We start from the raw sequence: 14,700 nt of genomic DNA, 5'->3' as shown, positions 1-14,700 counted from the left end.
TTCATCCACTTCATAATTAATAGAGGTAAAATGGTAAATTCACTATGTCATTAATTGTTTTCTTAATAGGTGTGTCAATTCAAAAGTAGACAAGTAATTAGGGACAGATGGAGCATATGATAAGTTGATGACGATTCTGTTGAACAATTATTGGTGGTATAACTTGTCTTATTAAGGATGATATTCATAAATTATGGAATAGGTTGGTAGGTTGTGTTCCCCATTTGAAGCACACAAGTGATGGGCCATATTGAATGTTTTACATTTACATTTACATTAGCATAAAAAAGGGACCCCTTTGGCTTTTAACTTGACTTGACAAAAAGTATGTGAAAAGGATATGTCTCCTCCATTCCCTTCTCCTTCTTTTAAGAAAGGCTACCAATGTTTGCTTCCATGCCCACAACAAACATTCCTCCTTCTTGCTCTTTTGCTGCCTAACCTCCCTTCCCACCCTTTTTTGTTATTCATGATTTACTAGTACTTTTTTAAGATGGGGTCAATTAAAGATCAATTTTATGGTCCATTCCAATTATACAAATGAAATACATGAGATTTTTTATAAGATTATTTCTTCTATTTAAAATTATACAAAAATAATATATTCAGTGTGATTTCATAATTGTGGTCTGGGGAATGTGGTGTATACGTAGTCTTGTCCCTATTTTTTGAAAGTAGCTAGAAAGACGGGTTATTTCTGATATATCCTCGACTCAAGTAAAAATATATAATGAAGAGGAAATATAAAAGTATAGAAGTGGGAAAGGAAACAATAATAACAGATAAATGTGATAATCGAATAAAATGAAACAACATACAACAACAACAAATGAAAAAGACTATAACAATATTTCTTCACCCCGAACGAAAGGGAGAAGCTTTATATTATTAGAAGTACCATATTTGCTTATAATTTGTTCACTAAGGTTCTATCGATTAGTATTACACAAAATAATTCTTCCTAAGAATCTCGTGTTATCTTTAGAAATCGCATATGTTATTTCTCCATATTCTCTTTAGTTTTTCTCCGTTCGTGTGAAAAGTATCATATAAATAAAATAATATTTATAATCAATTATAAAACTAAATCTCCCAAGAATAGTCCCAGATTAGTAGTCTTTCTTTCGACTAGGTTATTTGGTTTAAATTGTGTGAATATGGGTGAATTCTAATTGAAATTTGGGTGTTATTATATAGTTTTTAGATTATTTATTTGATCTATATGTGTGAGAAATACTTGCAACTATTATTTATAATCGAAAAATACTTTCTAAACTCATTTATACATATTTTTTGTTATTTAAAAAATGGGAAATCGTGAATATCGTTATATTCACGTGAGTGGAAAGAAATTGATGACTCTTTATAATATTAGTTATAATTTATATTTATTAAATATGTTTTTAAAAATTATGATTTATGTCTTTGCTTTATCAAGCAAAATCATTAAACTTTATTTTATGTCAATAAAATTACTCAATTTAAAGTCTTTATTTACAAAAATCACTCAACAACATTTATTATTAAAATAAATTTGAAATGACAAAATACATTATATATCATACAAATGTGGACCCCGCAAATAAATATTTTTTTCAAATCTCATTTTATCCCATTTATCACTGATCCCGTCCTTTAATTTGTTTTCCATCACAAATGAAAATAAATAATTTTTGGGTATGAAATCCAAATTTATTGTATGATACAGTCAACTAATGGATTAGATTCATTACGTGATGTATTTGAACATACTTCATGACCTCAAATCCTTAATGTTAAGTCTACCACCGTTATCATGATCTTTTAACATAATTGTCATTATTAAAGTCATGTTATCACAATCTTTTGTATGCTTTTATGAACTGTAACGAATCGTTCGGTTGTTACGGGTGAATTAATTGTTAAAAATTTGGGTGATAAATTTTTTGGAGTGGTGAGCTAAAATTTTCAGACTACGCTAGACTCAAACCAATCTGAGCAAGGTGAAGCCTAGGGTAATTTGGAAAAGGATTGAGTAAAATGTTTAAGCATGAGCTTATTTTTCTATTAGCTAAGACATTAAAGAGTTTTTAGAGCTTTTCGGAATTGAATTCGAGTAAGTAGAACTCTCGATATGGAACTTGGCGGGAAGGGGTTGGTTTGGAACGTCAAGGTGTAAAGCTGTGTTACAAAATGATTTTTTTTGGCGGGACTTCCAAATTTCTGTCTTGTGCAAGCCGCTACAATATGTGACTCGTCGCTATGGCGCCGCCGCACTATAGGGGTTAGTCGCAGTGTAATGCATAAAATTCTCAAAACCGTATATTATTTGACAATTTCTTTTGGGAAAGAGCAAGGGACCTAGGGCAATTTTTCTTTGTTTTTCATCATAATCATCGGCGAAGGTAAGTTAATTACTCCTTACCTTGATAATTCGATTTTTTGGCCTTAGAACCCATGGTGGTTAACCTAGGGGAGGGTTTGGGTTGGTATTATGGAGGGAAAATCCTAGTTTAAGCATAATTATTGTGGAATTGGCTTGAGGTTTGGATTTGGTATAGTCTAGATATAATTAGGTCATGAGAGGTTAATTTTGTGTTATATATTGTTAAATCAAGAATAAGCCAAAATTCATAATAATAAGGGGAAAACTCAGGTTCAAGCAGGGACGGACCCACATAGAATCCGTCGGGTGCTCGAGCATCCATTAACATCGTCTCGGAATATATATATATCTATGTAGTAATTAAGAACAAATGAATTGATTGGTCCAATATATGGCTCTTTGGTGGGTGCTTAATGCTCTTTTAGTGTTGATGAGCTCGGTTTCGAATCTCATTTTTATATTTTTGATTCCGCCACTTTCAGAGCACCCACAACCTTAAAATTCTAGATCCACTGCTTCCAAGGCTTGATTCGAGGTAGGTAATGGTTGTTTGTTTTCCATTTATATTATATGTGCTTGTTAACTGGTTCGTTAGTATTACAACATACATCAAATGAAGTTTATCATTTTTTTCTTGCTCTCCATGACATTTAACAAAACCTATCAATAATTACGCCAAAAAAAAGGAAGAGAAAAAAGCCCTATGATCAACTTTATAAGTTAAAAAACTTAAACTAAATAAGAAAAGACAGACAGTTGAAACACCACTAGCAAATAGCAATCTGATTAAAACTATAGTGGCTAGGCAGACTTAACCTCTGCATAACACATCAAATTAGTTGGAGACAGTGACTGCAAGAGACCATGCTTGTTTGCTGGAAAAATGCTTCCACCCAACTCCTTCCAATGGCTTGTGGCTAAAAATAATAGGCTGCCCCCCACCATAACCATATACATAATAGTGTTTTAATAGACGGAGGCGTAAAGTGAGATATTTTATCTAATCGATCAGACACATATTAACCCTTCCTATAATTTTTGTATATTTAGGCATGATAATAGATTTAATGTAATTATAGGTCACTAAACTCTTCACTAAAGAGAAATTAGAAATACATTATATAAATTAGGGAAAACTACACAAATTAGACTCATTAGACAAAGTATTTACTCAAATTGGACTCGACCCAATATATTTACTGTTGTTGAACCCACAATCCAAACTAGTTATCTGACTAACTCCCTTGTTTAATTCTATTCACCAAACTACTGTTGATATCATCAGAGTATATATATACTCTGATGCTATCTATATACTCTGATAGTATCAAATAGTAATTGAACAATTTTTTCACTGTAACTATAGTTCTTCTTTTATAAGGACAATATAAGCGGATCACCTTGATTATTCCACGAGATAAAACTAACTTCTGCCACCATAAATATCGAGTAACTCAGTTCACCAAAGTCCAAAACTTTGGCAAAAAGAATGTCTTACAAAAGTTGTAAACCTCTATGGTCACTCATCATGCAAAATCTCCATGGACCCCACACTTTACCATTCATAAACATAGGGTACTAATAATTTTAATTTCCATTAACCACACGACCAACAGAATCTATAGAATCGAGGTTTCCTATGTGGACTCTTGTCGTATCTTGTTGCCGTGGCGAATTGTGTGGTGAAGAGTTTTTTTTTTTTTAATGAGATTCAAGGTGACATTTTTAATTCCCTCTTACACTATGATCAAGAATGTTCAATGCAATATAATATAATCAATTACTATATGAAAAGCTATAAACCCAATGTGGTCAGAAAATTACTTTCCTACTTCCTAGATATATACTACTATTTCTCAATCTCTGTCTTTTTGTGAAAACAGACCCATAAAGATTGGTGCTTCTTCCAAAATGTCTTGTGGATGCCTCTTTTACCTTAAGACTACATATTGATTTTAAATAATGAAAAGGAGTCAATAATAGTAATTTTTCTGGCACTAACAATGATAACTGAACTGTAAATCTGTTTTATGTTCCAGAAAAACAAACAACAAAAAAAATATTCTGCATCAAATTATGTAGTAAACAACAACAACAACAACAAAAAAAAGTGAGTAGTAAACAACAACATTATGCAGCAAACGAAATGCAAAATCTATGATACATTATTCTGGAAAAAGAATAAAAAGGTTTCCCCAACAGTGAGAATAATGTACAAGTGTAGCTATATAACATTCAAAGTTTCAATTAAAGCGAAAAAAGAGAAAAAGAATATAAATGATCCTACAATCCTCCTAATCAAACCCCAAATCGTATGACAGCTTATTATTTTTCCTTGAAACTAAGTATACTTGTAGCCCTCTGACTCAACCGAACACTCAGAAAATGACATTCAGCTCAGGTAATGTTCAATTGTTCGGTGAAACTTATCTGCCATTGAAGTGCCAACCGGCCCTACCAAGGGTGGTCAACCGTATCCTGAAGGTGCAGGACAGATGTGCTTCCTATGGAAAGAATACAAGAATCTTGTTTTCTCACAGTTCAATGAATGAAATCTACAATGTACTGCCTCCAATAACCTGTTAACATACACAGTCCTCATGGATGTAGGATTGCAAACCGAAGTTGAGAAGTAGGGCAAGGATCAGGGTATTGGGAGGAGAACATGACGATGAGAAATGCCTTCACTGATTGTAGTTAGTACATTCCCTTAAATACAGGGTTTGTGCGACATATGCTAGCTCCATATTCCTCATATTCAGCCTTTGTATGGCAAGCCTGATATAAGGAAACAACTAAATAGGTCAGACTTCGCTGACCAGCCATTTACAAAGAGTAACTTCAGTTGCAGTTATAAAACCTAAGGTAACAGAAATCGAATAATTAACTTACTGCAAAAAATTCAGGAGTAGAAGCAAGTACAGATCCTCCAAACCAAACTGCATATCTCTGAATAGGATGGCTGACCACATTCACTTCAACTGGTTGTGCCTGAGTGAATATGTTTTCAGTAGGCGAGCATCTTTAGGTACCAGAGACCAAAGATTCATTCATCAATTAATTCAGATAAAAATTAAAGAATAAATGCTTACTTTTACATTTCCACCTAACCGAGCATCTGATGCAAGAACACGAGCATCCACAATCTTCTTGATATCTCGTTGCAATCTTCTATGGAAGTCTTTGAACATGGTGGATCCTCCAGATAAAACAATATTCTAGTATTTTACAAGGGCATAATATCACATACACATTCAAAGAATTATTTCAAAGAGCGTGATATCAAGATCATGACTTTTAACTCAACCATATAAGGGAGACTTTTCTACTGGTTACACATTGCTGGATCACTTGATTAACGGAAATCTTATATATTTAATCAACAATAACTTTACCTTATATAAAGCTCTTCTTGTGTCTATAGGTGCAGACTGAATACATTTGTCTATCACATCAGGTAAAGGAGTTGTAAAATCACTGTTATATATTTCGGGATTGAAGAGAACCTGCAAAAACCAGTTCTTAAATCAGAAAGGTGTTCACCCAACCTAGCGATAATGCATCACCTCTACAAGCTTTGTTTTCTTATTTAGCTATAACTATGTTGATTATGTGGTCCAGCCCTTCCCTGGACCCTGTCCATAACGGGATCTAGCATCAGGTTGCCTTTGTATGTTGATTATAAGACCTTTAGAGTTCACTCTGCCATGCAGCAAACCAGCAGTATATGAGGCGTACAACTGTAAATAATTGGGGCAATGTCTACAACTACATGATTTTTCAGCTTAAAACAAGCTGCAAGAAGACCTTGGGAGCTTGAAATTATCAGAGACTTGAAACACAGAGCACACCTCGGGACCAAGAAATCGCTCATAGCCAACATCACATGAATAAGGTGCTCCTGTCTTTGGTTTTGTACCTCTCCAATGTTTTATGTACTTCCCTGGCTCTTTGTCATGCTTATTAAACTCCTGAAATCATTTGCAGCAACAAAATAAATCACAAGTGATCCTCAGTTGCTAATTTCATTCTCAGATGTAAGAAGAGGATGATAAGCAGCTTAAATCTTGACATAATTAGTTGCTCTCATTCTCAGGAACGTAGAACCTATGTTGCTCGAACTCTTCAAAAATGTCCCCAGGTGAGTGTCGGATCCTTCAAAAGTAGTGCATTTTTGGAGGATTCGACACGGGTGCGGCAACATTTTTGGAGAGTCCGAGCAACTTAGCGTAGAACAGATTCTTCAACTCAAGAGTAGGATGGAAGAACAACATGCAGGGTAGGCATTATCACAAGGAACTTCAAACTTTTATTTTTCCTCTTAATCAAGGTTCTTTTTCCCCTTTCCACTAGCTGTATATTAGACAATGTTACAACCAAATCATACCTTGACAATGTCTGAACAAGTGTAACAATACATTTCCTTCACTTTCCGGGCTACTTCGAAGGAATCCTCCGGTGGAACATGCTCCCCCCTTTCCTACATTGAATCAAATAGATTAGATTGAACATTTAAGAGATGACTTGCTAACACGCACCTTTTCAAAATTTCAAAGTTCAAACTGAGACCTCAAAACATGTCTGTGCGCTGGTACCCGAAAAGTCAATTTGGAGTGAAGCACATGAGGAAACACTAGACAAACCCGATTTTGGAATCAAAACTCTAAAGAAATAAAAACAGATGCATAGCGTAAATCAACCAATGTAGTGGTACTGCAATTAGTGAAAATATGTTGTAGCCTTGTAGGTTTAGCGATAGAGAATTAATTGGGAACTGCTGACAAAGGATGTTCTTTTTAACAATTTTTCCAAGATGATGCTTGCTACAACAAGTAACAAGGCACTCTCCCAAACTTAAATTTTCCACTTGCAAAAAAGAAAAATGCTGTAAGGCCTCAGTTATATTTTTCAGGCAAAGAATGCTCTGATCCGTTACCAAGAATCTGTATGCAAAGAGGAAATAAACAAAGAACAGCTATCCTGTCCACACATAATAACATATCTTCTTTTTGATGAAATAAGTGAGATATCATCATGTTATGAACAAAATATTGAACCTAGGTATTGCGACTCGCACCATAATCACTACAACTAGAGGAGCTTGCACACTAAGGAATATATTTCCCCCTTCTACAGTTTATGAGTGTAGTCATTTCTAGAGGTTGCAATTACTACATAGTTTCCATATCTTTTTTTTTAATAAAATAATCTTGTTTTTTAAATATCTTGGATCCTCTTTGAACTCCAATTTATTTTATCACAAGTCATAACAAGGAAACACCAAATGTCAGGATATCAGAATTCTATTTCATTTGTCCCACTTGATTCTATATTTAACAAGTTCTATTTGTCTACTAGATAGGAAACAAATTAGGCGAGGAGTTTTTTTTTTTTTTATTATTATTATTATTTTTAGGCGAGGAGTTGAATGAAGAGAAACAACACATTTTTTTCTTTCAACCAATTCTGAGAGATGCCGTACATACCCTCATGAGCTGTTGAATGAAGAGTGTAACGTCTCTTCCAGCAATAGGGATTGACTTAATGCTGCTCCCGATAACATAACCGTCAGCAACAGGTACAACATGAGTAGCACCATCTCCAATATCCACTACAACTCCAGTCATCTCACACTAAAAAAAAAGGACAACAAATATCTGCTTAATATATCAAGAAATTTTATGCAGATCTAATAGAAGGCCAGTCAAGAAGTAGACAAAAAATAAATACATACGTATTAAAGAAGTAAGTAATGGATACTGGATGTACCAACAACAGAATGTGACCAAAAACTTAGCAGTTTCTCTTCATAGCTCAAGAAAAAGCGAAAAAGGAACATCTAGGGTCTAACTGAAGATGTGATACGAACTTGCTAGGGCCTTTATAGTATTCATTTCAGGTTCCTAGCATGTTATAAATTATAATGCTAATATTGACGGTGGCCCTTAAGAATTGGGTGATGGCTATTGCAAAACTCGTTTCTGGTTATGATATTATGGGAAATCTTTCCACATCCTAATATATGTAGCATTTTTGGCTTAAACACGATAACATCTCATTGAAAAAGTAATGATTTCGACCACATAACCAGATCCTTTTATTATAAAGATAGGGGTATCAATGCTTCTCTGTAAACCAACAGAACCAAACCTTACCAAACTGATTATTAGTTTAAAACCACAGGTTTCGATATAAATCTATAACCGTACCGAATGATTGGAGTAGGTTTTTTTACTTTGTATATTAAATTTATAATGAAATATTATAATTTTTGCCTTGGTCCTAGGGATGGATGCGGATTGAAATTGCTACAAGTAACACCCAAACATACTCTACTACTATTAAAAGGGAAAAGGGTTAAAAATGCCCTTAACGTATCTCAAATGGTTCAAAAATGCCCTCCTTCCACCTTTTGGTTTAAAAATGCCCTCAACGTTTTTTAAGGTTTAAAATTGCCTTTTATTAACAGCACAATGACATGGCAATTGTGACATGGATTTTCTTTATCTATTTCAAAATATATGACCCACTTAGTCTAGAAATCCATTTCAAATTTGACCCGATATGACCAATTAATTTTGGATCTTTTGTTCCCGTTTGTTCTAACTCTCTTCTTTCTTCCTACCTCCTTCAGTTCGTCTTCTTTTTCCATTTCTCAGTTAATTTCAAGAAGAAAAGGAAGGAAGAACTACAAAGAATAAGGTTAGCTAAATCTTGAATTTGTTACTTGCTGACATTGAAACTTTCAAGAAGAAAATAAGATTTATCTTCCTTTGGTTCTGAAGCCTCCTGCTTCCAACTATAAACACCACCATTCAAGCTAATGACCAACCAAAAAATCCAATTCCCAAGAAAATGAGCCATAAAAACAAAAGCTTCATTTGCCATCTCCACCCACAATTTGGTCCTAGCAAAGACTCTCTGGCCTTCTTCAGCCTAAAACTTGAAGAGAAGCTCTAATTCGTGCCCAACAATTTGCAATTTACAGACATCTTTAATAGAATCCCCCTACATATCTTCAGAAAATGCCTTGAAAGCTTAGGAGCAAATCGACCCAGAGCAGAAAAGCTCATTAAAAGTCAATAATTGACCTGAATTTCAACAATTCTCAAGCAAAAACATCTCATTATTCCAACATAAAGCTGAAACTGATCAATATCAAGATTCTGCTGTAAACCCACTTTCACAAACTCCTAATCAAACTCCTAAAAAAGCAAAACATTACCTAAGTTGCAGAGTAATGGAATCAACTGTAGTAAAAAATTAGAAGAAACAAAAAGTATTATACTGAAGAACATAACTAGAGGTGTTGTGATTTGCAACCCTCAATCGCCATCGTCGGATGCTACAAAAGGGGTTGAGAGTCGTCCTAAAATGGAGCTCAAAGATAAGATAGGTTAATATGAAAATGGGTTTTGGGTGGGTTTAAGTTTTGTAGCACAGATGGGTCGGGTCGTTGGGCTGGATTTTAAAAATTAGGTGGACCAATAAGATAAAGTCACTTGGCTAATTAAATGAGTCATCATTTATTATGTTAGTGGGCTGTTAATAAAGGACAATTTTAAACCTTAAGAAAACGTTGAGGGCATTTTTAAACCAAAGATGGAAGGAGGGCATTTTTTGAACCATTTGAGATACGTTAAGGGCATTTTTAACCCTTTTCCCCTATTAAAATTAAAGGATTCTGACAATCTTAGTACTTTTCTTGTCAATACTTCTCTTTTCTAAGTATTTTCATTAGAGCGTTTTTCACTCTTGTATTTTTCATGCCTATTTTAAAAGCAATTTTCTTGAGCCGAAGGTCTATCGTAAACAACCTCTTTGCCTCACACAAGGTAGGGCTAAGGTCTACGTACACTCTATCCTCCCCAGACCTCACTAATGGGATCACATTAGGGTTGTCATTGTTGATTTTGAATCTGGCAATCTTTAAAAGGAAGCCACCAAATATATCAGGGAATGGGAACCATATCAGATTCTGGCTAGACAAATGGACAGGAGACTCCACTAGCCTTCCCAAATATATTTAACATCGCCAGACATCCTAATTATTGTATTGCTCAGTATAGGGATGACAACTCTTGGAACCTGAACCTAAGAAGAAATTTGCAAGATTGGGAATTTAAAGAGTTATTGAATCTGCTCAAAAGCTTATAGAACTGCAACATTAACATTCAGCGCAGTGATAAGTTAAAATGGAACTTCAACAGCAAAGGTTTATACACAGTCAAGGCAGGATATGAACACTCGAGCCCCAATAAAATGATGATTGATCTATGGCCCTGGAAGTTAGTCTGGAAGACTAAACTTCCCCCTTAAGTCTCGTGTTTTACTTGGACAGCCTTAAAAGAAGCATGCCTCACTCAAGACAATCTTATGAGAAGAAAATTCAACTGGTCAATAGGTGTTACATGTGTCAGTTAACTTCAGAAAGCATCAACCACCTCATGCTTCACTGCCCTTTTGCAACACACTTTTGGAACATGTTCCTAGCGCTTTTTGGTATAAGTTGGTCCATGCCCTTCAATATCAGAGATGCCTACACTAGTTGGAGCTCTATGGAAGTTAGAAAATCCATCAGGAAAATCTGGATCATGACCCCAGCTTGTATTTTTTGGGTTATTTGGAATGAAAGAAACAGGAGATATTTCGATGCAGTTTTAACTTCAATTTGTAAGCTTAAGGCTAGTTGTTTGGTTAACCTTTTTAGTTGGGCCAACTTCTCCCCTGTATTTACTTAGATCACTACCTAGATTTTGTCGGCTCCTTAGCTATATAAGGTTTTTTGTTCTTACTGAGCTGACAGATCCCCCCTTTTGTATCTTTGCATCTACTGGATGGCTTAATGAAATCTCACTTCATCAAAAAAAGAAGCAAGCCACCAAGGTATGTTTTCCCCCCCTCCTCTTTTTTTGTGAATTTTGAATCAAATATCAAGTCAATATTTCTTTTCCAGAAAGTCTTAAGTAATGGTACATGTTATTTTTTCAGATTTTATGTCTTTTGAACTACAAACTTTCAGTTAGCAACTCAATAATTTTGTTTTAAGGTGGAGCAATATTTTGTTTAGGTAAAGAGTGTATTGGGAGTGCACATGTTGCATTATTATAATCTTTGTCCTGTATATCAAAAACTTACAAGGGCATTGCATATGTACAAAGCTCTTGTACTCAACATTAAAGCTTGTTATTATTTTACATAACAAATGAGACAACCTAATAACACTGACTCTTTCTTGACGTTTTGTTTTTGATAAGGTAACTTTTACTTGATGTTTTGAAAATAAATACTGAAAATAAACCGAATCGTATCGATATCAAAGAGAAATTGAGATGATTGGCACATTTTCGAAAAGTCTAACTTTAGTAATACACAATAGAGTAACCGAAAATGATATGGTATAAATTTCTTGAACAAACCGGATGAACCGAACCAACAACATCCCTAATAAAAGATAGTTGAACTCTTTCACTACCTTCACCTTTTCCTTGAACTTGATTGACCAGGGTTTATATCTTGGCATTAGTCATCTTACCAGAAATATATCCTGAATTTTCCCCTTCTATCTTGCTTCTCCCCCTCTCCATTTCCCCAACCCATTAATCTACCCTTTTTATCTTCTTTTTTTAGTTTACTTTGCTTTAGTTCTTTTTCTTCTGTTACTCAATTTTCCCTAAGGCTCGATAGGTCACTTCCTGCCGGCAAGCATTGCTCAGTAATACTTTTGTCAGAAAGGCAAAATTTATTAATTAAACAGCACCAAGATTGTGCTGACCAGAAACTCTTAACTCTCCATTTCTTTCTTCTTCTTTTCTAGTTCTTTTGTTATCCCTTCCTCATGTCTTGATTCTTTGGTTTTTAATTGTTTTCATACAGTTTATGGTATCCATATAAATAGAATATACAACTTGCTTTTACAGTTCTTGCCCAATCTTCCTAAGGAACATTTATAGCAGGCATAACACTTAGTTATCCAAAGGCGAATGATCTAAATTCCATGAAAATAAGTTAAATGGGTAGAATGCCAGAAAAAAGCAAAATAAAATGAACATGGTGCACTCTAAGGTTATTATCATAAATATAAGTAAGTTTCATCTGCATTTTAGAGCATTGGCACAACCCTCACAGATGAGTAGGACCTTGGCATGTTTGACGAGCTCTATCTTACCCACTCTAATTGTACTTGCACTAAAAGACATTAACAAAATGCAAACACTCATACTGAAAGTAAGAGATAACCATCTATCCTGGCTGCTAAACTTCATCCCACAACAGAGGTAGAGATATTCGGTAAAAGACGACTTAAGTCAGAATCTATAACATTCCGTATCATAATCAATTAATAATGTTGTAAGTAAGCATAGATCAGCCTACCAATGGACTACTGATTGTATCATTTCCCGGATAAAGTGCAAATAAGAGCTGCCATACTATATTCCATATTATATCAACTCGTGCTCTTATTTTTATTTAACTGGTCAAAGCAAATTGTCACCTACAAGACAACAATTGTTATGACTAATAAAGGAGGAAACGAATTCCTACAAGTCTATGACCAATTACAATTTGAATAGAAGAAAATGACACTACCTACAAAGATCTCGTGTTTTATTTACCAATCTCCTATGAAAATGACAATATAAGTAAAAGAACATTTGTCATTGGCCATAAAACCAATCTCCCCTAAGAAAGAAAGAGAGTTTCCTGCTCTGGTGCACTTACTATGTTATCAAGCTACTCTTTAGCTAAGCAAAAATAAGTCTAAATTTCAGAAACATAATGAACTTTTGGTAATAAAGCAGACACAGCTGCATATGTTACTCTTTTACAGATGAAGCAAGGCCAGTCATAAATAATGTGTAAATTAGTGCTCCTAATGTACAAATAAAATCCATTTTTTATCATCTTTAACACAAAACAGCTCCTTCTTGTAACCCCTTACATATTAAAAGATCCAAATTACTTGGAAAAGCTATTAACTTATAAGGTTATTTCTGTTGGTTAAGGTGCCCTGCAACCAAAGTATTATGTGGAAATGTATACTAGCGGAACTTTCAAACACATAAGCTACTAACCTTAGATGTTGTATACCCAGCCGCCAAAGCAAGCACCGGCTGCACAGCAATATAAAGCCCCGGTATATTGAAAGTCTCAAACATAATCTCACCGGTATATTCTCGACTTTCTGGTGCAGTCATGGGGCTTTCAGTCAATAAAAAATAGTGATCCTCAGGGTCACAACGAAGATAATTAAATATACATTGCTGCCAAAAACGCTCCATAGCATCCCAATTATCAACTTGACCATGTTTAATAGGATAACTAAGATTATAAGTATTACTAGATTTAGATCTAGTCAATGCCTCTTCCCCAATAAAAAAATCCAGATCCGCCATAACCCCTGCACTATGCTGCGCTAGCCAGTTGCTGTTCTTAGTCGTAGCTCGAGTCTGATTCAGAAACGACTCATTAACAGCAACCACCGTCGGTAAAATAAAACTTGGTTCAACATTTCCAGCAAAACCCAATTTAGTATACCTGAAAACATAAATAAACATCATTAAGGAATTTCATCAAACAGTTGGTGAGCAGATAAAAGAACCAATGATTCAACGCATACCCAGTTCCATTATCAATGACTAGAGCAGGGCGAGAGGTAGCAGGGTCCATTATCATGGTTGTTGAAACAAAGAAAGGGGTGGCGACAAATGCAATACTAAAAAGAAGATGATAATGGAGGTGGGTGAAAGATATAATCCATCCATTTCAATGAGAAAGGTGACAAGAATTGAAGTAGCAGTAAAGAGAGTACTTAGGAATATTCATCAAACAGTTGATCACTATTATACTCTATACTCAATTATAGCTTTGGTCTCACTGTCTATTGGGTGTTTTCGATTCGTTTCTTAGCAATCAAACAATTCAGCTTTCAGACCCCCCGACGTTTTGTGTCTTTGGTCTGCTGTCGTACCGCGGGTCACCTCCCCAAATAGGATCAACTTTCCCATACTTTTTCAAATACACTAAAACCAGAGTTAGAATCTGTTTGGATTGACTTAAAAAAAAAAAGTTTTTAAATCAAAAATAATAAGTCAAATTGAAATAATTTTTTTAAGTCAATAAATAAAAAATGGGGGAGACCTACTTTTGGTTTTTAATTTATTTTAAGTCATTTTTTACCTTATCAAACACTTTTCAACTTATTTTTTATATTTGCCAAATAATTCCAGAAATAAAAAACAGACTTAAAAGTAGGTTTGACCAACTTTTAAGCCAATCTAAACACCCTCTTAATATCTCGGTCACTCAACTATCAACTATTCTCTCACAAAGTC

General features: G+C 34.6%; 1 protein-coding gene across 1 annotated transcript; it reads right to left on the bottom strand.

Moving 5' to 3' along the window:
- Positions 1–4,509: 4,509 nt before the first annotated feature.
- LOC102600427 (actin-related protein 3) lies at positions 4,510–14,355 on the bottom strand. Its single transcript, XM_006341728.2, has 9 exons — positions 13,986–14,355; positions 13,441–13,903; positions 7,852–7,998; positions 6,753–6,845; positions 6,217–6,336; positions 5,761–5,871; positions 5,458–5,583; positions 5,258–5,356; positions 4,510–5,143 (listed from the first exon to the last, which is right to left on the bottom strand). Exons 1-9 carry the CDS (start codon positions 14,039–14,041, stop codon positions 5,063–5,065), a joined length of 1,296 nt encoding a protein of 431 aa, XP_006341790.1. The 5' UTR covers positions 14,042–14,355; the 3' UTR covers positions 4,510–5,062.
- Between the last annotated feature and the right edge of the window lie 345 nt (positions 14,356–14,700).

The sequence above is a fragment of the Solanum tuberosum genome, unplaced genomic scaffold (genome assembly GCF_000226075.1).
Source record: "Solanum tuberosum cultivar DM 1-3 516 R44 unplaced genomic scaffold, SolTub_3.0 scf00027, whole genome shotgun sequence".
Taxonomy (NCBI): Eukaryota; Viridiplantae; Streptophyta; class Magnoliopsida; order Solanales; family Solanaceae; genus Solanum; species Solanum tuberosum.
The sequence above is the reverse complement of the archived record's forward strand: the minus strand, read 5'-3'. Positions and strand labels throughout refer to the sequence as shown.